Below are 27,356 nucleotides of genomic sequence, written 5' to 3'. Positions count from 1 at the left end.
TTTTTCCTTTTGGTTTTGGTTATGTTTTTTTTTTGTTTGTTTTGGTTTTTTTTAGTATTTGTTTTAGCAGGATTTTTGCATGCAAGATAAAATGCAACCTTTGTTTTTCATTTTCTTTTTCTTGGCATCCCTCATGCAAGTAAGTAATCTTCATTAAACAAATAAACAAAAAGCCATTTATGAAGTTAAATAACTGCTCTTAACATTGAGAAAACAGTGTCTGATCTACCTCTGATCTGTCCCAGTCTGCAGGTGCATCAAAGCAACTGCAGCAGTTAGAAAGCCACCGGGTGAAACGATGGCCTTATTGACACCGACAAGTTTTCCTTAGGCTAAAATTTCCCCACAGGTTGCAATAAGGGATTCTCAACCTTGAGATGCTTAAGATATTTGCTCAGGGGAGATGGTCTCAGTGACCTTTTTACTTCCATATTATCAGACAGGAAAGAGATGCTGACTCAGTCTTTCCAGGAGAGGGTTTTGTCTGTGTGTCCGTGTGTGTCCGTGTCTGTCTGTCTCTCTCTCTCTCTCTGAGATCTCCCAGTAGGGAAAAGGTTGAGAACGGTGGGGTTAAGCTCCATCTTCTGCTCTGGGTACCTGACTACTGTGCTTCAACTCAGAGGATCCGTCCCAACAGAGGCAAGCAAATGCTTGTGGTTCTGACACAACCAAAGATTCTGGAAAGCACTTGAGCATGTACTATGAATCCACCCCCTTCCAGGAGAGCCCACGATTAAGTGTTTTCCTTTCTGGAGGCTTTCTGTCACGTCTGCCTAGTAAAACAGAGATAGCATGTGCAAAGGCCACTACAGGCCACCTGCCCCTTGCACCCAGGGCCGGCCTCAGGGCAGCAGTAGCTGCTGCATGGTGGTCACAGTGCTTCTGCTGCTGCTTCCCTGCTACTGTGCTGCCAGAACAACCTGCAGCATCACTGCCTCTTCTTTGCCAAAGCACGTCTTTGCCTTTTGTTCCCTTGTTTTGTTGGTTTGGTTTGGAGTTGGGTTTTTTCTTTGGAATGTTTTCTTTCCTGTTACCCATTTCCATGCTCACAGCTCCTGTGCTGCTTGCCCTGTCTAACCAATCTCTCCACTAATCTCTTGTTCTTTTTCTTCCTCTTCATGCTGCCAAACAAGGAGACAAACAGCTCAGAGGAATCAGAGTGTGATGACCTTGACCCCAATACTAGCATGGAGGTAGAGACAATCATCCTTGTCATTATTATTTCCATTGACATGTGCCTGTTTTGAAATACCTTTGCTGAAAGGGGAGCTGGTGGGTCTGCGTCTCTCACGATCATACCTGCCAATTAAATATGAGTCACACAGAGCACCAGTTCTGGTTTTACCAGGGGGTGAGCTGGAGTTTGGGCTGCCTTTGTGATAGCAGCAATGGAGGAAGTTGAGGAACAAGTTCTTACTGAGTCACCTCTTCCCATCTAAGATCTTGTCCAATGCAATGATAGTGCTTGCACATCGACTACCAAGAAATGTAGTAGCTTTCTGTATTAAAAACACTTGTTGTCTTGACAGCACGTGCTGAGCTGCTAGTCAGACCCACATTGTGAATTACTGGAGCAAATGTTGCACCACAGCAGGTGCTTTAAATCGTCTAGATCAGAAATGACTAAGTTTTTTTTTTCTTCTAGTAGATGATGTCAGTAAATAATGGGAAACTGCATTTCTTTGAAGATACTGAAAGGGTTTGGTAAAATTAGTTGCTTTAATATGCTTGTATTATAGACAAGATTAATGCAGCTATGGTGACCCAGTCTGTGGTGCATTACACTATCTTTTCCAGCATGAAGCCAGTGATTCTACTGGAGTGACTGAAACACACCTTACTGAGAGCCAGAAGGAGCTTTAAGTCATGAGAACTGGTTCTTCTCAATCAGAATATTGCAGAGCCCATTTTTCTTTATACAGTGACCACACTAAGCACTTGTGTACATTGTACCAAGGCTTAAAGGCGAGGAGAAGGTTCCATGAGACCTTTGTGATTTTGTAGAGATAGTAGGGCAAGTCATTGGCAAACAGGGATATCACATCTGCAGGATGCTCTTAGCCATATTGTACAACAAACATCCTTCAGAAGAAAGCTGATCTTCTTCCTGGAGGAGGAATAGAAAAGTGTTTTGGGATGCACCACTTAAACTTTTAACCCGAAGTCTCTCTTCTATTTTAATTGTGTTTTTGTCAATAAATACATCTTTGCAAAGGGGATGTTTACTAACAGAAAGCCTTTGACCCAGCTAACATGCTGGAGGCTGAATGGTGCTTACCACTAATGCTGCATTATTCTCAGGAGTATCTTTGTGCTTTCAAATAGCGTTTTGCCAATCACAGGTAACAACTGGAAGCATACGTTATTTGTTACGAGGCAGAGTACATTTACTGTGCATGAACCTGTGTAAGCTTTAGGTTGTTGGAAATTGCTCTGTGGAGCAAAAAAAAATCAGCTAAGATAGGTAGAGAGGTGATATACAGAGCTGGATGAGGATCACTGTTCCTTTTCCAGAGGGTTTCTGTGTTTTGAGTTTGCTGAATAGGAGGAAAAGCTCAGATGTGTTAAAATTATCAGTAGAGGGTACCTATGGCCTCAAGCAGTTTGTATAGAGTCAGCTCTCCATACTCCACACCTGGCTTGCCTTGTGACATTTCTATGGGCTGTGGGAATGCTGATGCAGAGCTCTGTCCTGGCCCAACCACTGTCGTTCAGAGGAGCACGCAGCCCTACCCAGGTCATGAAGGTGTTGGTCACTATTACTTCAGCTTTGGGTGGGTCACCTGGCCTCCTTTATAGCCTATCACCCATGACATGCTGATGTCTTCCTGTCATACATGAAAACACGCACCTGATGCTAGAATAAAGAGACCTCTGAATACAAAGCAGCCATATTAATTACTTAGAAATATCAGTACATTTTACCTCCAGCCTATTCCCTGTGTGAGAAGCAAGAAAGCTAGTCATATCTATGAAGTCCCTTTCACTTCCACCTTTGCTTGCTCTTTGTAAAACATATCTGTTCAGTAGATTCCAGGTTATTGAAGCCCTTTGTTTTGTTTGATGGGGAAATACAGAAAGAAATGTGGAGAACACACACGGTGAGAGCAGGAAGCTGGAACTGAGTGGCTGTTTTCAAAGCCCTAAAATGCTGTTGCTGTATTTTTGCCTACATGGGGACATGCTGGCCCTGGAGAACTTTCCATTCATTGTAATTTGGAATAGGAGCTGTATCTCTTGTTGGCTGCTTCTGCTCTCCGAGTTTATCAATATGCAATGAAAACAAATATGAGTGGAAATGAAATATAGTTCCTATTGTTTCAGAAAACAGAAGGTGCAAGCGGGCCTGTTGGGCACGTGGAGTGTAGGAGCAGACATTCACAGAGTAGCTGTAGCCATGTGAGGGATAGGAGTAACCTATATTTAAAGCAGATCAGACAGTTCCTTTGCGTGTCTATAAGCTAATTGCCCAGGAACAGGCAGTTCCTCTTCTGAAAGAAGGTGTGTGCCCCTGTGAATCAGCCTACAGCTCCACACCCATGGCTGGGGTCCTGGACACTGACGTGAATGTCGCACAGCTCTGTGTCGTAACGCCCTGTGGGGTTTCGATATTGTCGGGGAGGTCACAAGCCACCTGCGCAGGTCCCATAAAGCTCTCTCTTTTTGTTCAGAGCAGCCGTGCTACTGTCCTGCTGCCCTTACAGGGCAGGGATGCTGAGACAGAGGGCAGGTGGCTCATTAGGTGCAAGTCTGCTGGCAGCACTGCTACTGCAGTTCAGCTTTTGAAAGAGGAAGTACTGATGTGCTTCATCTGCAGGTAGATGGTAGAGTGCTGCATAACTTAGTGCCTGGGACACACAGTAGCCTTCAAAACCAGAGACACCCCACAGCTAGCAGCTCCACAACAGGAGCCTGTCATGGGGAAGAAGATGGATGCATGTTCCACTCTCAACGATATTTGAAAAGACATGGCATTCAGGTGGAGTCCTTGGTGGCCAGTAAAAAGGCAATGCCACACTCATTTTTAAGAGAGGTGGAAAGGCTGACCCGGGAAACTACCAGCCTGTTAGCTTCTGTGCCAAGGAAGACCATGGAGCAGGTCCTCCTGGAAGCTATGCTAAGGCACATGAAAGAGAGGGAGGTGATACAGGATAACCGACATGAGCTTCACCATGGGCAAATGCTGCCTGACCAATCTAGCAACTTTCTATGGTGGCGTAACTGCATCAGTGGACAAGGAAAGAGTCACTTGATGTCATCTGTCTGGCCTTCAGTAAGACCTTTGACGCAGTTCTCCTATGCATTGCAGTGAGCTGCAGCAGATGATCTTCAAAGATCCTTTCCAACTCAAACCTATGATTCTGTGTGACATGGTCAACATCTCTCATGTCAGTCTCAAAGTCAGCTGAGCCCATCTGTGCTGATGGATGGCTCCCCTCCAAAGGGGCTGAAAGGCCTGATGCCATTCATATCTTAAACCACTTCATCAGATACCATTCTCATTTTAACGTACTTTTCCCTTTGGTGGCACCTACCCACATGTGGGATGATCCTTATTTGCTCTCCTTGCCAAGAAATTTCTCTTGTGAATTTTTTTTTTTATGGAGAGGAAGCTTGTGTTCCTTCAAAATCCCCACAGTAAAAGTTGACCAAGTCAGGGAGAGACTTTCGTACAAATTGCAGTTGGTTTAATTCTCCTATAGCTCATGCCACTATTATTTTTTCTGAGAGTCCTTAATTTGTTAGTTTTGTGTTGTTTTTTATTTTAAGAGAAGGAGAGTGGTGTATGCTGCTGACTGCTAAAAGCACGGGTAAATGAATCAATATTTTATTTTAACTCAGCAAGCAAGAAGTGCCATGGAGTGTTTACAAAATGCTGAGCTGCTTGCCTTGGAGTAAACATGCCCTCTGCTGTTTAGCTGAAGCATGGATCTTGTTATGAAGGGTTCAGTTGGCAACCCAGCCTTACAGATCAGGAAAAGTGGGGAAAAAATAAGTGATGCATTCGATCATTTTGGAGGCATTTGGTATCCTCTTGCCTAAAGGCTTTAATTTTATCTACGCTTACAGGAGGTGAAAGCTGAGATATGACTGAGGGGTGTTGTTAGGCAGCATTTTATCAATTAACAGCTGAAGTTTTATCAAAGGAAATCTAAATATTACTCCAAGGCTCTTCCAGTGTCATCTAAGAGTAGTAATTTTTCTTCTATGATATTCCATTGTTAAGGCAATAGGAAAAAAAAAAACACATTGGTAAGTCAATTATTATAAACAATTGTGCCTTGAAAATTATTTAAAATGTAGCATTATTTATTTATAGATATATCTAATTTATATATCACTGTAGCTGTATCTTCTAATGGTTACTTTAGAGCTATGAAATTAATGCAAAGTTTTAAGAGTGTTTATTTCTCCCAGTCTCTAATCCTGCCAGGACAGAATTCAGTGAATAATAAGGGAATTTAATGCATGCTGCAGGCATGGCAGGAGAGAGCTGCAGGATATGTATGTGTATTCCAGAAATGAAGATTTATGTGCAAATGAGCTGATGCTTCAGGCTACTAATCTGATAAATTGATGGTCTCATTTAGGGACAAGTGGCAAGTGATGGTTTTTAGATGGATATCTCCATCCAGAGCAAATGCTTTTTCTTCCTTTGTAGTGCCATGTGAATGCTGTAACTTAATCAGGAGTGCTGTCTCCTCTTTCCCTCCCCACAGGTGGAAAGATATTTTTCTTCATCCAGTGCCATCTTACACTGTGTTTTCTTCTTGCCCATGGGATCCTGGTCCCCACTGAGCAACAGTTGCAGGAGAAGGACTCACAGCAGGAGTGTTAGGTGGCACACAGGAGGCCATCAGTGTGCTGGTTGTATGAGAACTATAGAAATAGTTCTCAAAGTCCTCTCTAGGGATGCAAAAGGGGGGGAGGGGGGTGCCTTCCACGATGCTGGGAGTGAATGTTTGAAATCTCAATGCTCAATGGAAAGTATGTTTCCATGGAAAATAATGCCTCTGTGTGAGCAATGAGTCCATGTTGTGCCCTACTACTCTGATATTGATGGAGTAAATGGAGCTTGAGGTCTCTGTGCTGGTACCAGAGGTTACCCTAGAGCTATGAAGAAGGGCTGTGATGCTGAAACAGATCTGAATGTGCTCCAGTACCTCCTTGATGTCACTCCAAGCCACTCACCTTGGAAAATTATTTTTAACTCCCCAAAATAAACATGCATCTTGAAAATGCATCTGCATGTTTGAAGGCTTGCTGCTTCTGCTTTGTGGCCTCTTTTCTGGCCCACTGCAATAACTCCCATCAGCTTTAGCAAACCATGAATTAGGTCACTGCTTTATTGACAACTTCCAAACCTGCTCCGAAATAGATAGGAACAAAGAAATTTGAGGCGAGATAAACCACAGTGGTGTTTATGCTGCTTGATATTTATACCTGCTAATGAGGCTAGAACTAAGCTAAAACTTAAACTATGGTACACCATTATATGGTTAGATTTGAGAGTAGAGAGTAGAGTTGCATGTGAGAACTTAATGCTGTTGTCTTTGTTATCCCCACCTTTTCTTCCAGGATTAGCATGATGTAATTGATGTATATAGTCCATGGTGAGATGCTGGCTTTTCAATTATTTGCTAATTTGATCAATTAACTAGTTAGACAAAATAACTCTGAGTCATCCAATCCTAAATACCAATTAGAAAGTTTCCATCAGCCCTTTGACGCAAGTGATGTTTAACTCACAGTAAGCCATGGGATGTTACAGAACTGATATGAAAAGAGGCTTGTATTTTTGTTTTAGCCCTTTACCTTTTTTTTTCCCCCTGAAGCTGAGCAGGAGCTCCCCAGAGCTGGTTAGTGGCCAACATGCAGGTGAGGTGCCCAGGTGCATGGTGCTGCAGGTGGGTCTGGAGCTGGGCACACGGGGCACAAACCACATCCAGGTAGATAACAGTCAATGGCTTGAGTATCACCTAAGCAAAGAGAAAGCACGATCCACCTCCCTACTGCTGTGCCTGCTACCTGTGATGCAGCTGACACAAAGTATGCATTACAGTCTTACAAAAACTGTGGCTTTTGTTTTCTTATCCAACCGTGCACTGGCTTGCTCAGTTGTCACCAGAGCTTGCTGTGTTTGCCAGTTGTTAGAGACTGTTCATACCCACGGGTCAGTGTGTCTGCAGTTCTGGTCAGCCTCACCATGTTTCCTAATGAAACAAAGTGTCTCTTTGTAATGGTCCAGAAAAACAATAATTCCTTTATATGTACTATTTCTTTGTATTTTTCAGATAATCAACCCCAATTTCATTCAAGAAGGTGAGTTAAAGACAGCTGTGCACTGACTTGCCTGGAGGGTTGAGCCAGCAGCTGGGATCTATTACCAGGGAGCCTCATGCTTCCCCCACATCAGCAGTCACAGCAAAGACAGCTCTCCATCAGTGGGCAGGGGAAGTGGTCCCTGCTTGCTGATGGGCTCAGAGAGTCTGAAATGATGCACTGTCCCAAACCTGCCCCTCCAATACACACACTTGCACCCATCCTTGCAGTCTTTTCAGAACTTAGAGCCAGCACAGCCTGTCCCTGTTGCCTCCCTCCCTGGAGGTAGAGTTTTGGTAACAATTCCAGGATGCTTAGATCTACAACACTTAACCCTTACCTATCACTCTCCTACCAAAAGCTTCCATAGTTGGTTCTATAATGCATTTTTCACAGTTATGTGGAGAACATCCTCTCCTGTACGTTAAAAGGTGTTCCCCCTGTTCTTCTTCAGTGGCTCCAGAGTTCCTTGTGCCGTTGGTGGATATCACCTGCCTGCTTGGTGACACTGTGATGCTGCAGTGCAAAGTCTGCGGCCGGCCCAAACCAACGATAACCTGGAAAGGACCTGATCAAAACATTCTTGACGATGATAACAGCACAGCCACATACACGGTGTCATCCTGGTAAGGTCCTGCCTCTGGATTCCATCAAATGATGGTCATGCTGCCCTCAAATATGTCACTAGCCAGGAGACATAGCTTATTAGAGATGCAATTAATTGAGGCTGACATGGTGTGTTGCCTCATCACTGAGTTACACATCAGCTAGAAAGGGTCAAATGTGAGTTCAGGTAGCTCTGTAGTTTTCCAAGCTGATGCAGGGCATCTCCACCAAGTGCAGTATTGGCAGAGCTGAGCTTTCTGTTATGCTGTGTCCCAGGAGGCCAAGACCTCTGAGCCTGTTGCAAGTCAGAAGCAATTAATATTTTCAGTATATTGGCTAACATTGCCTCTGCTTTTCTTATGGTTGAGTTTGATGCCATGCTCACTTTTGACAGGAACAGGAATGGAGCAGAGAAAGCTCTCAACATTCTTCATTGATATGTACCCACATGGCTGGGAGTTTTCTCATCTCAGAGGCTGAGGTAGTAATTAATGCAGTGTTCCTGAGCCCTTCCTAAGCTGTTCCTCAAAGAGCCTCCATATGCTTCTGGAAAGGCCACATCTGGCTATGCTTGGACAGAAGGATGCTTGTCTGGATGTTCCTGGCCCAGCTTTACAGCAGACAGGGGGACGAACTGAAAAGTTCTTGAGTTGAATTCAGGTCAGGTAACAGCCTGCTGCTGGATGATTCTCTGCAGCTTATGTAAGCTATTTGGGCCAAATGGAAAGGGAAGTCTCCAGGAGGCAATCTTTCATGTGAGGTTTTCAGCACCGCTGGCTCAGGCTGAGATGAACCCATGGAGCACAAAGTCCATCAAAGTGAAAAATGAATGCTAAGAGAGATTTTTTTACATTAAAAAAAAAAAAGAAGAAGAAGAAGAATATAAAAGGAAAAAAGGATGTCTAATCAAGAGCTTCCTTCATTGAGCCTCATGAAGCACCCCAGGACACTTAAAATTGTCTTTTTAGCCATCACTCAGTAGATCGCTAGTGCCTTATCTTCAGGCCTCTGGCTGGGGTTGGGATGTAGGATATTTCTGTGTGAGGTTCTGTTTTACATCAGTCTCTTGCCTGTGCAGTCCCTCGCTTTGCACTATCAGCACTGGCTTTCTCTCTCCTCTTGCTTGTTTTTCCATGCAGCCGCTGCCTGCCAAAGAGAGGCCTTGCAGCTTGGCGTCTGCCTTACAAATCTTGCTGGCATCTGTGTCCGGATTGCGGGGGAAGATGATGTTTTTCTTCTGTCCCTTAACCAGCACACTCAGGCCAGCCAAGGCCGCGGTGTCCATGCAGTTACACCGGCAGCCATTTCCTTTTGCAGTTTCCAATGGCTTACGCAGTCAAGAACCAGTCTAGTTTTGCCATTAAGAGAATTTATTACTGGCTCTAAGCTGAGTTTCCAGCACAGCTAGAGTAGTTACTCAAGCAAAATCTTTTAAGTCAGGCCAACTCCCTTAAAGTGAGTGTTGAAGAGCTGACTATCTGCAGACCTGCTACAAGCTCACCAGATTGTGTAGATCTGTTTATTTGCTCAGATCGGCCCAGAGGCTGATCATTTCCCAAGAAATTATGTCCCACTGACATTTATTTTCCCCAGCTGCTATGAGATGTCCACTCTTTCTGGACATGGCTTGCTTCAGGGTCTGAAGCTTCACAGAAATATTGGGCATCCTGTTCCACGGGGCTGCCTTGTACACTTGTCCAGTTTGTGTAGGGCATACTACAGAGGCATCACACAGCTCCTCCCAAAGTCAAAAAGCTGTGCGTACGAAAATCTTTCTGTAGATGTGGGGTTTCAGGCTCTGGAAAGCTAGAAAATTCAGCTCTTACACTTTGCTTGCTTCCCCATTTCCACTGAGATCACAACAGATAGATTTGCCCTTCTGGCCCCAGTGGGACCATTCTGCTCAAAGATTTCATTAGTGACATAATCCTGGTGAATGCAGGTGTTGCATTTGGTACCACATGGCTGGGGGGTGTTCCTTCAAAAGAGCTGCGTGCACGTGTCCTTGTAATGAGGCAGAAGAGAAACGGGGATAAAAAGCATTAGGAAGCATAGCAGCAATTTGTAATGTGGGTTTCTTGCATCTGCAGTGACTCTGGGGAGCTCATGCTGAAGATTTGCAATGTGATGCCTCAGGACAGTGGCATTTACACCTGCGTGGCAACTAACGAGCATGGAACGGCATCAACCTCAGCCACAATAAAAGTGCAAGGTAGTTACTTGGCCTTCGCAGACAGTGTTTACCTGATTTTCAGGATAAAGCACTAGGGCTGGATGACATGATGCTGGACTCTCTGCTTGTTTTCTCCCCCCAAGGTGTTCCGGCTGCCCCAAATCGCCCCATTGCTCAGGAGAGAAGCTGCACCTCCGTGATCCTTCGCTGGTTGCCTCCATCCAGTACAGGCAATTGCACCATTTCTGGCTACACAGTGGAGTACAGAGAAGAAGGTAAGAGCCTTGAGGTGTGCTCACTGGCTAAGAAAATGAAAACAAAGGAATTCTGCTTTGTAGGACAATAGGTTCCAACAGCATCATTGCCAGCACTGGGGTATGATTATCTGTTACTCATAGATCCCAAAGCAGAAGGCCAAAACAAGCTCTTCTATCATTGATCCCAGTTTCTCATACATAAGTCTTTTCTGTTTCCTCTATGCTATTAAGGCAAGTGAAGTGTGTTAAGCTAAACTATGTCCCACCACTAAGTATACTTTCATCATTTACATTCTGCCACCACGGTATCTATCAAGCCCTTTTGATAAATGTTTCCTGGCAGTGAAAAGACAAAGCACACTCATTAACTTTTTGTATATTTTGTATATTACTTTTTGTAATATTAGTATTAATTTCCAGCAGCTCCAGGTTTCATATCCACAGGTCTCCTGCAAGCACTTTGCATGGATCCCCTTCCTCAGCTTCTCCTGGGATTTGCTTTCAACCTCCTCCATATCTTTTTTGCATTATTTCTCTCTTAGCAGAGCTGTCAGCAGGTCATTCTGCTATTCCTGCATTATCTCGCTGCCTTAAGACATCACTGGTAGCACATAGCCTTGGACAGACTTGTGGATAGATCATCTTTCCCCTCGCCTGCAGTTTTTCCATTGCTATCAGTCGAGTGAGGGGCATCTCCTTCCTCCCTCTTTTCACCAGATGGCTGTGATAACAAGCAGCTTCCCGTGTCCCCAGAAGGTTTAACAGAATTAAATCTGCCTCCACTTTGCCTTTTAAAAACCCCATGGATTTTAACCTCCCAGGGCACCACATCAGAAAAGAGTCTGTGTGTGCTCTGTCTCCATCATTTTTCCTTTCCTCCCTCTGCACAATGCAGGCTCGCAGGTCTGGCAGCAGTCAGTGGCCTCCACACTGGACACTTACCTTGTCATTGAAGACCTGTCCCCAGGCTGCCAGTATCAGTTCCGTGTGAGCGCCAGCAACCCCTGGGGGATCAGCTTGCCCAGTGACCCATCTGAATTCGTGAGGCTTCCAGAGTATGGTGAGCGGGCTCCCATTTGCACACAGATGTGCCCTGAGACTGTCCCTGTGTCCCTTTTCAGCTCCCAAAACTTTCAAGGGCAAATTTAAAGTCAACTTAGCCACAGCTTCTCCTGGGAAGTTCTGGCTTTTGGGGTCAAACACAAGAGTTGTGGTGGAGCACTGTGAAATTAGACACTCAGTGGTAATTTTTTCTGTTTTTAATCAATATCATAAAATTATCGTCATAGAATCACAGAATGGTTGGGTTGGAGGGGACCTTAAAGACCACCAGTCCCCAGCTCCCTGCCACCCACCAGCTCAGGCTGCCCTGGGCCCCCATCCCACCTGGCCTTGAGCACCTCCAGGGCTCTCTGGGCAACCCATTAAAATATCCTCACATAACTTTTAAATATGCAGTTTGTAGTCCACAGCAGTCTGCCTTGTCTTTACACTTTCTTCAATGTGCTTTCTTCTCCCAAAGACTCTGCTGCTGATGGTGCCACTATTTCATGGAAGGAAAACTTTGATCTCGCTTATGCAGAGCTGCATGAAATTGGGAGGTAATATTAACCCTGCTTATCACTGCAGCGAAATACCTAAACAATGGCTTGAGACTTGTTCTTTAATGGGGAATTTAGGTCAGTTTTTGTAGTAAGCTTGAAAATTGCTGTTCCTTTTAGAAAGAACACACTAAGCACTGATTGAAATACAGACTGGCTAAAATGCTGGCTACATCCTGTCTCCCAAGACTAGTTGTGATTTGAGCGTTAGATCTGGAACATAGATGACTGAATGCCAACCTCAGAATGACGGGGCAGCCAGATCCAGCAGCGCCTGCTGGTGTCTGCTCTGACACCCCTGGCTCAATGTGAGCTTTTGAAGTCAGGATGGCTTGCTGGTTCTGGATGTGCTTAACCTTGTAGGCTGTTTGCAGAAGTACTTAGGCATGTGACAGACTGAAAGCACATTCCAATGGGCTGTGCTGAGTGGGGTGGTCAGTGAGCAAGAGCAGCATGATGCTGATAAGGAGCACGCAGACAGCAACAGCGCAAACAGTGCAGGTGTAGGCAGCCAGGTCTTCACCCAGAGATCAGGGATAAGTGCTTCTGGGGCTGCAAAGGTAGGAAAGAATAGCGATATCTTAAAAACAGGCCAAGTGCAGCACATGGCTTTGTTAAGTACTCTTGCTTCCAGGAATGGTACCAAGCACCAGTCTGGATGAGATTCCTAAGTGCCTTCATGCCAGCTGTTTGCTCTTCATTTTTTACTGTATTCCTGAATCAGCAAGACAAAGTGATTGCTTAGTCATTGCTTAACGAGGCTTTTCTCTTAGTTGTTTTAAGTCTGGGTTCATTATTCAAGCAGCTGGAGAGAGAAGATCCATGCTTAGAAACAAAAGACAAAACCTGTAAAAACGGCAGCAAATTGAACCCAAGGGATGTTGTTAGAGGACATCAGGCTGCTCAAAGTGCTCTGTTTGCTCTCCATTTCCTAATCCCCAAAGAATCCAAACACCCAGGGTGAGAGACAGCAGTTCTGTGTTGGAAAAGGTTATGAGCAACGAGATAAGTCTGATTCCCTGTGAAATGTTAATGCACTGAATCAAATAACACTTTGAAAATCAGTCTGTTATCACACTGAAAAACGAGCATGATTAATTCATGGATCCCATTCATTATTCTGCTTTTCTTTTTTCCCAGGGGACGATTCTCCATCGTAAAGAAATGCGTTCACAAAGCTACCCGGAAAGATGTTGCTGTAAAATTCATCAGTAAAAAAATGAAGAAGAAGGAGCAAGCAGCCCATGAGGCAGCTCTGTTACAGCACTTGCAGCATCCTCAGTACATCACTATCCATGATACCTATGAGTCTCCTACTTCTTACATCCTAGTTCTGGAGCTGTAAGTACATGGAGCTACAATTCAAGCATCTGGGTATGAATCACAGCGCTATTAAAACCAATGAAATTCACCTGTGCTTCAGCAGGGCAAAGACTTTGTCATCTATTTCTTACTGACTGTGACATCAAATGAAATAGCCATTTTCTGCTGACTTTCCACTGCCTTTTGTTTACAGTAAATAAGATTCAGAGGTAGAAATAAAATTTTCTATTCTGGAAGCTCAGTATTTGTATCAGCAGTTAGTTTGTCACATAGCATCAGATTTATTTGGGCAGTTTAGTCTGCTCTCTATATCTGAGCAAATGCACTTCAGCTAGATTGGAGCCTACATTGTTCTAATAGTTCTTGATGAAAAAAGCTGCACTGGGACTATGTTTGTCCCTAGAAGGAGAAATAGCAACCAAAATCCAAACTGCTTCTTTGTTACAGTATATCCAATTCAAGCATATTTGGACTCTTTGCTTGTTCATTTATACAGATAAATAAAACTAGGTGGAAAACTTTTATTGAGTTAGCTTTCCCACAGAACACACCACTAGCTGAAATATCAGTGATTTTTTTTTCTGCATTATGCAACCATCTCTATAACAGAATAGACAAATCCAAGTAATTAAGTGTATCTGTTTTCAAAGGAATCTCCTCTGTCTGTTGAATCTGTCCTTAAGCAATTTAGTGTACTTTGAGATTGTCACTAAATTTATTAAGGGCCAGGAATGACAACTGAGGACTAATCAAAGATTAATCATTATACCACTTCCATGCCCTGCAGTACCTCGTGATATCGGTAAACCCTAATCGAATCTCTCATTTGTATTTCCTCTATTCTTAGATCACAAAGTTTCCATTGCATTTTTGTTGTCAAATACTAGCTATTCCTGCAGATGTCATATGATCTTTCAGGTGTGGGGTTTGATTTCTTTGTAGGATGGATGATGGTCGTCTCCTAGATTACCTAATGAACCATGATGAACTTATGGAGGAAAAAGTAGCTTTCTACATAAGAGACACAATGGAAGCCTTGCAGTATCTTCATAATTGCCGAGTGGCTCATTTAGATATAAAGGTAAGAAGAGAAGAAAATGATGCTATTACTCAGTGTCCTGCTACAGAGTGTTCCCAGCTGCACACACAGCAAGGAGGTGCAGTGTGTGCCCCGAGAAGTGATGCTGAATGGACAAGCACTACCCTCCAGATGTGCTGACCAGAGAAAGGACTCAGTAACCTCCAAGGTCTATTTCTTCCTTCAGAGATGCACTATTTCTTTAATTTACTGTTTTGTTCTCAAGGGCTTTCTGGAAGAGGGATTTAATGAGGGAGAAGGGCAAGAGTTGGTAGCTTCTGAGTGAAGGGGAGTTATAAGATACATCCCCAGGGCATAGCTTGGACTCACTACATGGTAAGCGAGGGCAGAGGAGGGTGCAGGAGAGCAGGAGGTAGGAAGAGCTGAAAGGGGAAAGCAGCAAGCTGATTGTGCTGCAGAGCCTGAGAGAGGTGGGAAATTCACCCAGGGAGAGGTTCAGAAAAATATCTGAGGTCTGCAATGTCATGCTCTGTGAGATTAGCACAGTTTGTACCTCCTTTTGTTAAGATGTGTGGCAGGAGGTACTGCACTGTCCTGGATTTGGAGTTGTGTTGCCATACCCACCAATACTCCATTGATCTGGAAAGACAGAGAACTAGTGTTTGAAGTTACGATCAAGTGCTCCGAGCTTTGCAGTCTGCGGCTCTGAATCAGATTGCCAGGAGTACCAGCTAATCTATAATTTATTTGAAGACTTGAGCAGCATTCAAAAATGGAAAAAGAGAGCTGGATTTAACTGTCATGTAGAGTGGACAATCCAGCTCCACAGAGGTCTTGTCTCAGCCCTATAGCTCCCAGGCATGTCAGATGAAGTAGTGTTTTCAGTCTTCTGCTGCTGACTGCTACTAATAAAAAAAATGAAAAGATCCCTTTTGTACAGTATCTTATGTGAGCACTAGTCCCAAAATGCTATATTATTCTGGTTTCTTTTGGGAAGGCTGTTTGTATTTTCTGCTATATTTATAGAACCTGTCAAAAAATAGACATCACTTCTAGGTAAGAAACTGCATTGAATTCTTTGTTTGATCATAAGATACTTCCCAAAAACAAAGTGGGAAGCCAATTTTCTGTGACCTATTTACAGTTCTCCTGAGTGAAGCATGCTAAATAAAGCACCTTCTGTTGCTGAGCAGGAAGCAGAAGATGCTCTACTAGTGCATCTAGCCTTGCCTGGTCCTGAGACCTAAGATCTTGCTCCAGAATGAATTAATTTTGTCAGTGCAGAACACACACAAAACAAGAGCAAGTGGAGAGGTTTGAACAGTAGTGCATTGTATGCACAGAATATGCGTGAGGATGAGGAGCTAAAGGATAGATCCATGGAAATGTGAATTTAGAGAGGCAGTGGGCAAAATGTTTAACATTTGCTTTACAAAGTACCCTTCTGCTACAAATTACACACACATCATCCAGGTGTTACAAAAACAAATGGAATCTAAATGATTCTATGAGAGATACGCAAGTCCTTTCTCAAAATTAAAGTATCTGAAAGTATTGTTAATCTGTAGAGATTGCTTTCAGGAAAAATAAGTATAATAAGCATAATTACATTTTCACTGTTCCCTTTTCAACAGCCAGAGAATCTGCTCATCGATTTAAGGATCCCAGTTCCTCGTGTCAAGATCATTGATTTGGAAGATGCAGTTCAGATCACAGGCCATTACCACGTCCACCATCTCCTTGGAAACCCAGAGTTTGCAGCCCCTGAAGTTATCCAGGGCCTCCCTGTATCCCTGAGCACAGACATCTGGAGCATCGGGGTCCTCACCTACGTCATGTTGAGCGGTGTCTCACCCTTCCTAGATGAAAGCAAAGAGGAGACTTGTATCAATGTGTGCAGAGTCGATTTCAGCTTCCCACCTGAGTACTTCTCTGATGTGAGCCACGCCGCCAGGGATTTCATTAACGTCATCCTCCAGGAAGACTTCAGGAGGAGGCCGACAGCAGCCACTTGTTTACAGCACCCATGGCTGCAGCCACACAATGGCAGCTACTCCAAAATCCCACTGGATACCTCTCGCCTGGCATCCTTCATTGAGCGCCGCAGGCACCAGTATGACGTGCACCCTGTCCCCGGTGTCAAGAGTTTCCTGATGAGCAGGCTTAACCCTGGGACGTAATGCCCACCTCCCCGGACACTACACTGCTGGTTCTGAGGCAGGGCACAGGGAATGAGCAGGCCCAAAGCAGAGCTTCTGTACATACTTCTGTATTCAGTGTTGGCATTTGAAGGTACAAATCTGTCCAGAGGTCCCGGTACCTCCTCAGTTACTCAGGATCAAAGCAAGCAGGGTAACGGTGACAGGTACTTAGGCGTCCTCTTCAATGAGCACCTCCTGGAAGCATCTCCACAATACGCAGCAGCAAACACCAACTGGAGACAAGAACCAAAACTGCAGTTGCCTTAATCTTTGGGAGGCAGCCTTACCAGAAATCCTCTTGATCTTGCTGAACTGATTTCTGAGTGTACGAGAGATTAGGTGTAGGATAGTGTGTGGAGGAGTAAGTCTAGGCTGACCTTTGTGTGTATTGCAGGACTTGGCAGAATGCAGCTCTCATTGAAGTCACTGCATGCCTGCTCTGGGTGAACAGATGGATTTTTTGTGTTCTGTATGCCCAGGTCTCCCATGATTTCTGTGAGGATTTCACCTGCAAGATCAGGCCTGTTGGATCAGCTTCTGTGGTGGCTTGGCTTAGATACACCCTCATTACATGGTAGTGCTCAGAATAAAATCCCATGTTAATCCTTGGGCTTTCTACTGCATCAAGTCAACATGCAGTACCTTTTGGAGCTATGATTGAGGCAATGAATTCATTGGAGCATACAGCTGTTTCTGACTAAGCACAATGGGACTATGATGGTGGTTTGTTTTTTTGGTTGTTTTTTTTTTTTTTTTTTTTTAATGCATTTTATATACACTGTACAGAAACCTTTTGCAAAACCTGTGCATTGAGAAAAGGCTGAGTCCAATTTTTGCAGTATCTGTAAACTAAGTGATGATTGACGAAGACAATTTTTTCTATCACAGGTTTTCAGTATACATATATTGTATCATATATATATATAAATATATATATATAAAGGATCCTGTTCCATTTCTAGCTTCAGAATTGCTTGGCCCAAAGTCCATCTAAAGCCTTTCAAAGTGCAGTTGGTAAGTGGTGAGTCCATCCTTGTGCTTACAGCTTGAAAATTGTTTTCAGTGTTAAAAGTATGTCATTTGGTTCATTTCCAGTCTTGTAAATATCTCTCAGCTGCCGTTAGCACCTCATCGCCAAAGCATTTGTGAGGATATTTTTCTGTCCAAAGCCTAATTTGTAATAAAATAATAATAATAAAAAAAAATCCACAATTAAAACATTTCTCTCTTGCAAGCCAAGTTGCAACATCATCACAGTGATGTTACGGTGACAGAGCCAGCCTTATGTATGAGCAATGCAGGGAGCCTGCAGTGACAGATCAGCAGTCTGTGGGCTGGCCAAGTCTTCTCTCTAACAGCAGGAAGGGAAAACACCTCCCTGGTTTCTGCACCATAAAACCCTGCAGCCTTCCTGGCTGATGATCAGACTTTTTTCCCCTTGGCATATCAGTGAGTTGTCTCAGTGCTGAGTGCCGCTGCTGTGCCTGCAATAGGAAATGTCAGTTGTTACCAAAGCTTTTCCTAAGGAAAAGGGCTTATTCTGGCCATGTGTACTCAGCAGAGGCTCTCTTGAGATATCTCATCAGAGCAAGAGCCAAATTCAATTCACCATCCAACTAACTGCACTGTGAGTTTGTGATATATTGTCAGGAGCAAAAGCTGGTTCTACCAGCAGGTGACAGAGACACTCTGCAAGTATTGCAAATTCCCAGGTCTCTGCTAGCCCTTCTGATCCACCTCTGAGCTCAGTTTCATGGCATTTGGAGACCTGGCCCTTCTCTTTGTGCTTGCTCTACCAGGATGCAGTCAGGCACAGCAAGTTACAACGTTCAGTGCTGCAAACCTTAAGATCTGGGAGCCACAGGCAGATGGGTAAGCCCACACAGAGTCAGAGACAGCATACAAGACTGAGTGTGTGATCTGATCCCGGGGGAAGTTGAGGGAAGGCTTGAGTGTTCATGGAGGGCTAAAACTTTTGAACCGATTTCAGTTTCCCTCTGTAGTGCAGCAACTAGTTTTCCAAGCAATTCAGTAGCACCTCAAAGACAAAGACCAGACTCTCCTCCTGAATGGGAGTGTGAGGTGTACAATTTCTTAGCAACTAAAACATCTCCAGGCAGTCATCAAGAGGTGTCTTTAATTAGCTCCAGCCTCAGGTACTTCCTCACTACAGGACTGTTTGTGCTTCTTCCCATTTGTCAAAGCTGGCTCTTTGTGCTGTGATTGTGCTGCCTTTCAGAAAATGTTTATGGAAGTGTGGTTTATAAAACCTACAGCTTTTATGGGGCCCATGGGTACACTTTGAACAACATTCTTTCTACTTGGCACCAGTACAAACAGATTCTCACGTATCACAGGAAATCTCAAGCTATTTATCATTTTCTTTTGCTATGTCCTGCATTCACATTTCAAACTGTGAAAACAGGCGCTGTGGGCCTATGGAAGGAAAAGATCAGATTGATTAAGGGAATATTTAAGCCTTTCTATGTCTTTTCTCTCTTCTGTTCTCATTTGATAGAAGCTGAAGGGTTAAATACTGTTTTAACAATTCTTTAAAGCAGTCCAATTGCCTTTTTATTTTAAACAGCTTTATTTTCATTAACACCTTTAAAATAATTTTACTTTTAACCTAAGGTAAAGCTGAGACAAAGCCTGTGCCATCAGTGGGCCTTGTTACAAATGCCACAAAGGCTGAATGCAGAACTGCGCGGTGCAGTGTGACTATATATAACTGTATATTAATGCCCTTGCAATGAGAGGGCTGCATCAGGTGACCTGGGCTATGTAAACTCCCAGAGGCAAACATCCAGCATAGGGCCTGGGTTTGTTTTGTGGCTCATTGGCAGCGTTCTATCCCAACACGGTGCTTCCCAAAGATGCAAGGCCAGGCCAGGTGCTGCCAAGCTGGGTCTGGCACTGTGCTGTGTCAGCACCACATGTTGGCTGTGGAAGAGTGGTGGGACAGATGAGCGTGGCTCTGCACAGACCGTGGCCACCTCAACCTTGTTCACTAAGAGCAAAGCTCTGTGCTCGTCAGCTTTCCAACAGTCAGCTGAAGGAGGAAGGGGGAAGGCCCAGCTGATGGCACGGTGTTGTCAAGGTGCAAAGTGATGCCACAGCCTTAATGATGCCAGCGCACAGTGCAGCCTGAAGCACACTGCTACGCCAGGCGTGATCCAACGCTACGGACATGGCTTCGAACTGGCCCTCCCTATGAACAGACTGTGCTAATGATGCAGTTTCTGGGCTTTATTTTCTTTATTTATTTTGGATTAAACTCAGTTGTTCAGAGAACAGCGGCTCAGTCTCGTTTCCCAACGCGGGTTGTTGGTGATGGGAGGGGGAACGAACTGCACACGGAACGCGTGAACGCGGCCTGGGAGAAGGGGGGGGACACAAATAGCCATCGCACCTCCACGCATGCGCATTTCCTCACGGTGTCGCCGCTTCCGTCATCTCCCGGCGCCGGGCAGCGGGCGGGCAGATGGCGGCGGGCGGCACGGAGCGCGTGGCTGCGGCGCTGCTGGAGGCGGGCGCTGTGCGCTTCGGAGACTTCGTGCTGCGGAGCGGCATCGCCTCACCCGTCTACGTGGACCTGCGCGGCCTGGCCTCCCGGCCCCCCCTGCTCCGCCTGGTGCTGTGGGGAGGGAGGGGCTGGACGAGTGGCTTCAGGGGTTTGAGGGGGGTTCTAGGGTCGCGGTGCCGGGCTTTGGTCGGGGAGGTGGGTTGGGCTGTTTGCTACAAGACGGGAATCGAGGATGTGGGGCGTGTCCAAGGAGTGGTATTGTTCGGGCTGGGGAAGGGGGAGCTTAGGGGTGACTGTACAGCTCTCTGCTGCTCCCTGTGAGGAGGTTATGGCGAGGTGAGGGTCGGCCTGTGCTATGGTAACAGCCATACGGTGAGAGGTGATGGCCTCAAGTTGTGCCCGGGGGTTCAGGTTGGATGTTAGGAAACGTTTCTTCTCTGAAAGAGGGGTGATGCAGTAGCACGGCTGCCCAGGAGGTGGTGGAATCACCATATCTGAAGGTCTTTAGGAATCGTGGAGATACTGTTTAGCAGTGCTCACTTTGGTCTGATTCCTGAAATATACATATTTTTTAGGTTGCTGATCTTCTGTTCCAAGCAGCAAAAGACACTGCTCTCCAGTATGACTGTGTGTGTGGCGTTCCATACACGGCTTTGCCGTTGGCCACAATTATCAGCTCTGAAAATCAGATTCCAATGCTTATACGGAGGAAAGAAGCAAAAGATTATGGTAAAACTGTCAAATGATGAATTTGTCATTACTTCTTGTCTTGTCATGTGCATCTCTGTTATAGTTTAAGATTATCACTCCAACTCAAATAGCAATCCCATTTCCCCTAAGCATACTTCTTATAATATCCCAACCCAACCATGCTCTCCCAGCTGCAGCTGGGCTTCTGCTGTAGTAGGGGTGAAAGGTCTCAGGCTTCCTCTTTATTCCCACGGTGTCTTTTTTCCTTTAACACCATTGCTGTAGTTTACTGCCCTCTTCTAGAAGCAGATTTGTAATGCAGTTTTTGATAATGCTGAGGCCGGTGCTATGTTTGTCCTCCAAACAACTTTTTGCATATCAACTCCAAAAAGAATCTTTATTCTTCTGTTGTCTCTCATTCACTTGCACTTTCATATCCTATAATCAGCAGGCAAAGTGGGCCAGGTGAGAAGCAGTCAGTTCTGTACGTAGCAATCAATTTTACTTGATTTTGGTTGAAGCAGGGGCGAGGTGCTTGTAGAGGGGAAGAGTACAGTGTTATCCAGCCCTGGCAACTGGATTTCCATCTGTGATAAGCTCTCTCCCAACATCATTAAGGCAGGATGTTTGTAAAACCTAAATGGTACTCCTTTGTTAGTCAGTGTGCTAGGCATGAGAACTTCTGTTCATTCTTGTGAGGGACAAGTTGATTGTGACAGCAATTAACTGCCTGGCACGAGGTTTCCGGTGTCACACAGATTGCAAAGCTGTACTGACACTTGTGAGGCAGCCATGGTCTGAGCACTGCAGTGGCTGCATAATGTTCACCCGCTGCTCCCTGCTTCCTCAGAAAGCTAGGCTTCCTTTGTTGCTGCCCCCTGGGAGGCCTTTCATGGACTTGTGCCTATTGTTGGTTATGGTGAAGACATCTGGGGGCTTTACTCCTCCAGATTGTTCTAACAACAAGCATATTAAGCATAGAATAATGCCTGTGGAAAACAGAAAATATGTTGAAGAGTTTCAATAACTTTGCTAGTTTAAAGACGTTTTCAGTAACAGGAAAAATATTTTTAATGTTTTGAAGGTTCAGTTCATAATAAACTTCTAGTGAGCTTCATTAAAGACTGTTAAAAGATGTGCTGTCAGTAAGATGTTGGTTTTGGTAGTGGATTGTGTGAAATGTGTTTTGCCCCCTTGGAGAAGTAACACACTATGAATTGAGGTATGAGGCAGTGCCTGAGATGTGATATCTGGAATCAGTAATAACAACATAACTACTCTACGTTCTGACAGTGAGTATGAAATTCTTATAAACCTGAAGCCCAATTCCATTTTTACTGCAGCATATGCTTGTATGCAAAACAAATACGGTCTTTACGTTAACATCTCAGGTTAAAATCTGGGTGCGTTGGGTACATTCTGAGGTCTTTTGTACTTTATTTAGTGGAGCATTTTCCTTCTCTTTTAAAGGTACCAAACGGCTGGTAGAAGGCACCATTAATCCAGGAGAAACATGTTTGATTATTGAAGATGTGGTAACAAGTGGGTCTAGCGTACTGGAAACTGCTGAAGTTCTTCGGAAGGAAGGATTAAAAGTCACAGATGCTGTAGTGCTCCTGGACAGGGAGCAGGGGGGGAAGGCCAGGTTAGAAGAACATGGAATTCGCCTACACTCTGTGTGTACGTTGTCCGAGATGTTAGATATTCTCCAGCAGCAGGGAGAAGTGGATGTGGAGATGGTTGAGAAGGTGAAGAATTTCATTCAGGGAAACGTGTTTGAGCCAGGGGCTCAGAATGGTCCAACTCCAGTGAAAAGAGTCTGTAAAGAGCTGAGCTTCAGGGCTCGTGCTGAACTGCCCGGGGTGCATCCTGTCGCAGCCAGGCTTTTCACACTCATGGAAAAGAAGCAGACAAACTTGTGCCTTTCTGCAGACGTCACAGGATCCAAAGAACTGCTGCAGTTAGCTGCCAGCCTGGGCCCCAGCATTTGTATCCTAAAGACTCATATAGATATCCTGAATGATTTCACCCAAGAGGTAGTAAAGGAGCTGAGAGCACTCGCAGATCAACACGAGTTCTTGATTTTTGAAGACAGGAAATTTGCAGACATTGGAAACACAGTGAAACATCAGTATGAAGGTGATTATCATCAGCCTTGATGTGCCATAATTTTGCTGCCAGTCTGTGTAACTGCAGCACTGGAACAAGTTGTCAGGAGAGACTGTGGGACGTCTGACCTTGGAGAAAACTTGAGGGGCAAGGCCCTGAGCAACCTGATCTAGTTAGCCCTGCTGAGGGGGCATGACCTCCAGAGGTCCTTTCCAAAGCCTAAATCTTTTAATGAATCTATGCTTGTGCTCAGTAAGTACTTCTGAATGGTTGTTTGCGTGGAGAAGGGTGTGTGTGGTTTCTAAGGCAAGCTTGCTATTGTATGCTTGCATGCTTCTTGTGGCTTTCTTTGTTACTGCATTTGCAACTGCCCAATGCTTTTTCCTCCTTTCTGATACTGTTCTCCTTAAGATCTTGTATACTGTTGCACCTGTGACACAATTTTTTAGCTTATGGTAGCTTTGTGACTATGTAGCCATCAGGTTTGTCTGATAAAACTCGCTGTTAAGGCTGTTAAGCTTCAGTAGTAAAAAGCCTTTTAAAATTGGAATGGTTTATTGCACTGCTTGTTTTGTTTAATTCATGCTTCTTGTTTAATGCATTTCTGACCACTAATTTCACTTTGCCTGGGTCTTTGTATCTATGTTCTTAGGTGGTGTGTTCAAAATAGCATCCTGGTCGGATGTGGTTAATGCACATGTGGTTCCAGGCTTTGGAGTTGTGAAAGGACTGAAGGAAGTGGGCCTTCCCCTGCAGCGCGGCTGCCTTCTGATTGCTGAGATGAGTTCCCAGGGGTCACTTGCAACTGGTGAATACACAAAAGCTGCAGTAAGTCGGCGCTGTTTAAGGTTAACAGCTTGTAAAGTGCTCTGATGGGAGGTTTTGTGTGCTGCTAATATCTACGCTCCCAGAAGTCTCTCCAGCTATGTGATAAGTTTTCTTTCTGTGGAAATTCGGGAGAGAGAGTGGCATTTGAAGTTTGCATCTGTAGGCTAGTGATGTTGGAGTTCATGCTGTGAGTTCTAGTGAACACACCAGGTTTGCCATTGGCCATGTTTTTTTCATCAGCAATGAATATGTAATAAGTAATACACTGAATGAACGTTCACTTATAACTCAGATGTATCTTTTGCAGTCCTATCTGCAAGCTCAGCAATATCAGTGAGGAATGAGTCAGTGCTGGATGACTTTAGATTGGTATTCCATACTCCTGCCCTGCACAGCTTAATTAGAAACAGAATGGTGAGCAAGCTTAATTTTAGATAAATCACTTGATGCAGTTTATTGGTCCTTTTTAGGTACAGATGGCTGAAGACAACTCTGATTTTGTTTTTGGATTCATATCTGGATCTAGAGTTAGTAAGAAACCGGAATTTCTTCACTTAACTCCAGGAGTACAGCTGCAATCTGGAGGTAACTTTCCCTGAAATATCTATAGTCTGTTTGTAAACACAGTGAGTGATTTGGGCTTCAGTGGAAAAAGTGACTTCTGAAGGGGATTGGATTATTCGCATCTGGAGAAAGGAGTCTGTGTTTGCCATTTCCCTAATATGAGCTGCCTTGTGTATTTCTGGATATAGTGATCTTTTTCCTGGGAGTTCTGAATGGCAACCAGCATGCCACGCAGCTTCTCTGTTAGATCTTCTTGTACTGAGGTCTGTGTATACCATGAAGTATAGTCCTTAAGCATGTGAAATGTCTGCAGATGGGCATTAGACTAGTCAGTAGGTAGAAAACATTCAGTTAAACACTGAAGTCTAATTGTAACGTGACTGATACTGATATAGATGCAGCATCAATGAATTGAAGTCACAACTTACTAGACAGTCTGTCCAGTAGTTATCCAGCTAGGGAAGATGTGTTTCTCTGCAATACTTTGTTCTTACAAAATCTGAAGTAAAATCACAGCTTCTGTGATTGATCTGTGTAATAGGTAGAGGTTCATTAGTTGGAGGCACAGTTTCTAGTCAGTGCTGTGGACTCATAGGGTGAGAACTGCAATAACATAAACTTTCCAGCACCTTTGAAAGTTTTTAGTAGATACAGTTTTGCATAAACTTAAACATATGTTTTATCTGTTTCAGGTGATAATCTTGGGCAGAAGTACCTAAGTCCCAAGGAAGTGATTAATGAAAAAGGTTCAGACATTATTATCGTGGGACGTGGCATCTTGTCAGCTTCAGACCGTCTTCAGGAAGCAGAGAAGTACAGGAAGGCAGCTTGGGAGAGCTACATTAGCAGGCTCGGTGTTCATGCGTAAGATTGTATGTAGGTCACCTTCCTAGTAAGTAAGCAATGCTGATGCAGTAGTTAAAATGGAGCTGCATTCATTGTGAGACTTCCACTTACGTATACAGACACTTCAGTCAGCAGAATATTATGCCCTTTTGGAAAAAATCTGTTACTGGCTAAATTATTTTTAATTCCACACAGTTGTACACACCATAATTGTTTCTAAACATTTTTTAGCATTTGGATGTGTGAGACCAAAATCTTATGTCCAATTGTTAGTCTGAATAGTTTTTCTCTACTGAAAAATGATGAATGAAAACACTCCTAAGATACGTGCTTGGCTGTTGTTGCTACTTTCTCCTCCCATGCCTTAAATTCCTCTGACTGTGGAAACAATGCTTTATTGTTCTTCATTAACTTCACTTGTGATGCTGACCTTGTGTCCCACTCACAGTATTGCTCAGATCTGCCAGTTCCATGGAGACAGTTATCAGTCTAGATCCCATGCAGTGAAAAGGAATTATATGTTACTTAATGAATTGATTTTGCTTCCCATTTCCTTTAATTGTACCTGTCTTTTTCGTGGCAGTGTGAAATACTGTTTTATTTACAGAACCAGGGAGCTATAAAAATAAATCAAGTCTGCTCAGTTTGTGTCTGTAAACGTTGCTCTGGATTCTGTCTGCAGTCTGCTCTGACAAAAGTCTTTGTGCTGTTGAGTGCAAGTGGTGACTGATCTAATGAAAAACAAAGGCGTACTTTTGGTTGCTTGACTTTTTCTGAAAATATTTGTGGAATACTTCTGGGAATTATTTTCCACACCTCGGGATTATGAAGAAGTGTTACTTTGAAATACCATGTATGAAAGGTTTTGATTAGAAAGGGTGGGATTGCCTCAAATACACCCACTATAGATACGGTGGAAATTGGCTTGAATTTTCATTGCTTACAGGAAAGTGTGAAGAAGGCAGATGAATGGTGGTACAGTTGTAGACCATTGCTGTTCCTGTGCTGATGTAAAACACAGAGAAAACTGGGTCCCTTTTTAAAAAGCCCATAGAATAGGAACAATTATATCCAGTGAGAATTCTTTTGCTTTAATAGTAACCAACTCTTTTCCCATCCTTTCAAATGAAGAGAACAGGGTTATCCTGAAGTTCAAATGGAGGTTTTTTGCTTCCTGTTTAAGAACAGAAACAGGCTTGGATTTGAGGGCTCTATGGTATGCTTCTTGTATTTGTGACCCTGTGCTCTGCTGGGAGTCAGACTTCAGAAATGTGTGGCTGAAAAGCTTCCTAGTTGTCTGGGTATGCTGAGGTTAATGACCTTATCCTTTTGCATTTCATGTTCCTTGGAAGTGTTTCCCCAGTGCCTCTTACGGAGCTTATAAATGCGTTACTTAGGAGAGGATATTAGAATTTACTCTGCATGTGTTCTGTTTTTCCTTGGTTGGTTCAGGATTCTTCTTAGGTACCACATTAACATGGAGAAGTCCATCCAGGAAAGATGAAGGCTATCCTGGCCACCTTTCACCGCTGAACTCAGTGAGTGTGTTGGCTATTATGAGCTGCCTTGCAGTAGTCTGATATTTTGCATCAACTTCCAAGAAGTTTCAGACCTTTGAAGTGGACAGAGGTTTTGGGATTTGTTTACTGCTTTTCATTAACAACCTGATGACCTTGAGGTAGCAGAAGCCGGGTTTCCTCACTTTAACTGCTTTGTAGAAAACTGCTTTGTCCACCAGATGGAGCTGAGACCCTATTTTTCAGGGGAGTCAATGCCCACCCCTTCCGTAACTAATAGTTTCTGCTGACGATACCATCTCTAGATATACTTAACTCTAGATATACTTAATATATACTTATACTTTTATATAATATAAATACTTATATATATATATATAGTATATATAGTATATAAAAGTATATATAGTATATAAAAGTATAATACTTATACTTTTATAAGTATATAAAGTATATAAGTATATAAAGTATACTTTTATATAATATAAAACTTATACTTTTCAACAGGTTACTCCCTCACCTGAAGCCACAACTTGATACAGTAGGGTTCAGTAGGCAGAACTGCTTGGGGTGGAGTGGTCACTGCTGGAGCACCAGCAGGGTTCTGTGAGTCCGGTGTTTCCCACTAACTGTGCTGAATTGCACCAAGTAAGTGTCTGATATTTGCACAGCTAAAACCTTGAAAAAGACCCAAGAGCTACTTTGTCAGGAGAAAGAAACAGCAACTAAACTGAGAGATTGCCATTGTCTAAT

At 43.9% G+C, this 27,356-nt stretch overlaps 2 protein-coding genes across 2 annotated transcripts in view; both read left to right on the top strand.

The window, feature by feature from the left end:
- The window catches only part of KALRN (kalirin RhoGEF kinase), a 445,988-nt gene extending 426,171 nt beyond the window's left edge, over positions 1–19,817 (top strand). The window contains exons 52-61 of the mRNA XM_052676088.1: positions 1,134–1,193; positions 7,296–7,323; positions 7,778–7,949; positions 10,020–10,141; positions 10,246–10,377; positions 11,255–11,419; positions 11,882–11,960; positions 13,101–13,301; positions 14,226–14,364; positions 15,957–19,817. Coding sequence (XP_052532048.1) covers positions 1,134–1,193; positions 7,296–7,323; positions 7,778–7,949; positions 10,020–10,141; positions 10,246–10,377; positions 11,255–11,419; positions 11,882–11,960; positions 13,101–13,301; positions 14,226–14,364; positions 15,957–16,502 — 1,644 coding nt within the window. The 3' untranslated portion in view covers positions 16,503–19,817. The remainder of the gene's footprint in view (positions 1–1,133; positions 1,194–7,295; positions 7,324–7,777; positions 7,950–10,019; positions 10,142–10,245; positions 10,378–11,254; positions 11,420–11,881; positions 11,961–13,100; positions 13,302–14,225; positions 14,365–15,956) is intronic.
- Positions 19,818–19,971: 154 nt separating this feature from the next.
- On the top strand, positions 19,972–25,853 carry UMPS (uridine monophosphate synthetase). Its single transcript, XM_052676121.1, has 6 exons — positions 19,972–20,157; positions 20,625–20,778; positions 22,210–22,878; positions 23,501–23,676; positions 24,147–24,261; positions 24,933–25,853. The coding sequence occupies exons 1-6, from the start codon at positions 20,008–20,010 to the stop codon at positions 25,106–25,108; spliced, it is 1,440 nt and encodes a 479-aa protein (XP_052532081.1). The 5' UTR covers positions 19,972–20,007; the 3' UTR covers positions 25,109–25,853.
- Positions 25,854–27,356: the final 1,503 nt, after the last annotated feature.

Source organism: Tympanuchus pallidicinctus, unplaced genomic scaffold (assembly GCF_026119805.1).
Source record: "Tympanuchus pallidicinctus isolate F22 unplaced genomic scaffold, pur_lepc_1.0 scaffold15, whole genome shotgun sequence".
NCBI lineage: Eukaryota > Metazoa > Chordata > Aves > Galliformes > Phasianidae > Tympanuchus > Tympanuchus pallidicinctus.
This window is presented reverse-complemented; position numbering and strand designations above follow the sequence as displayed.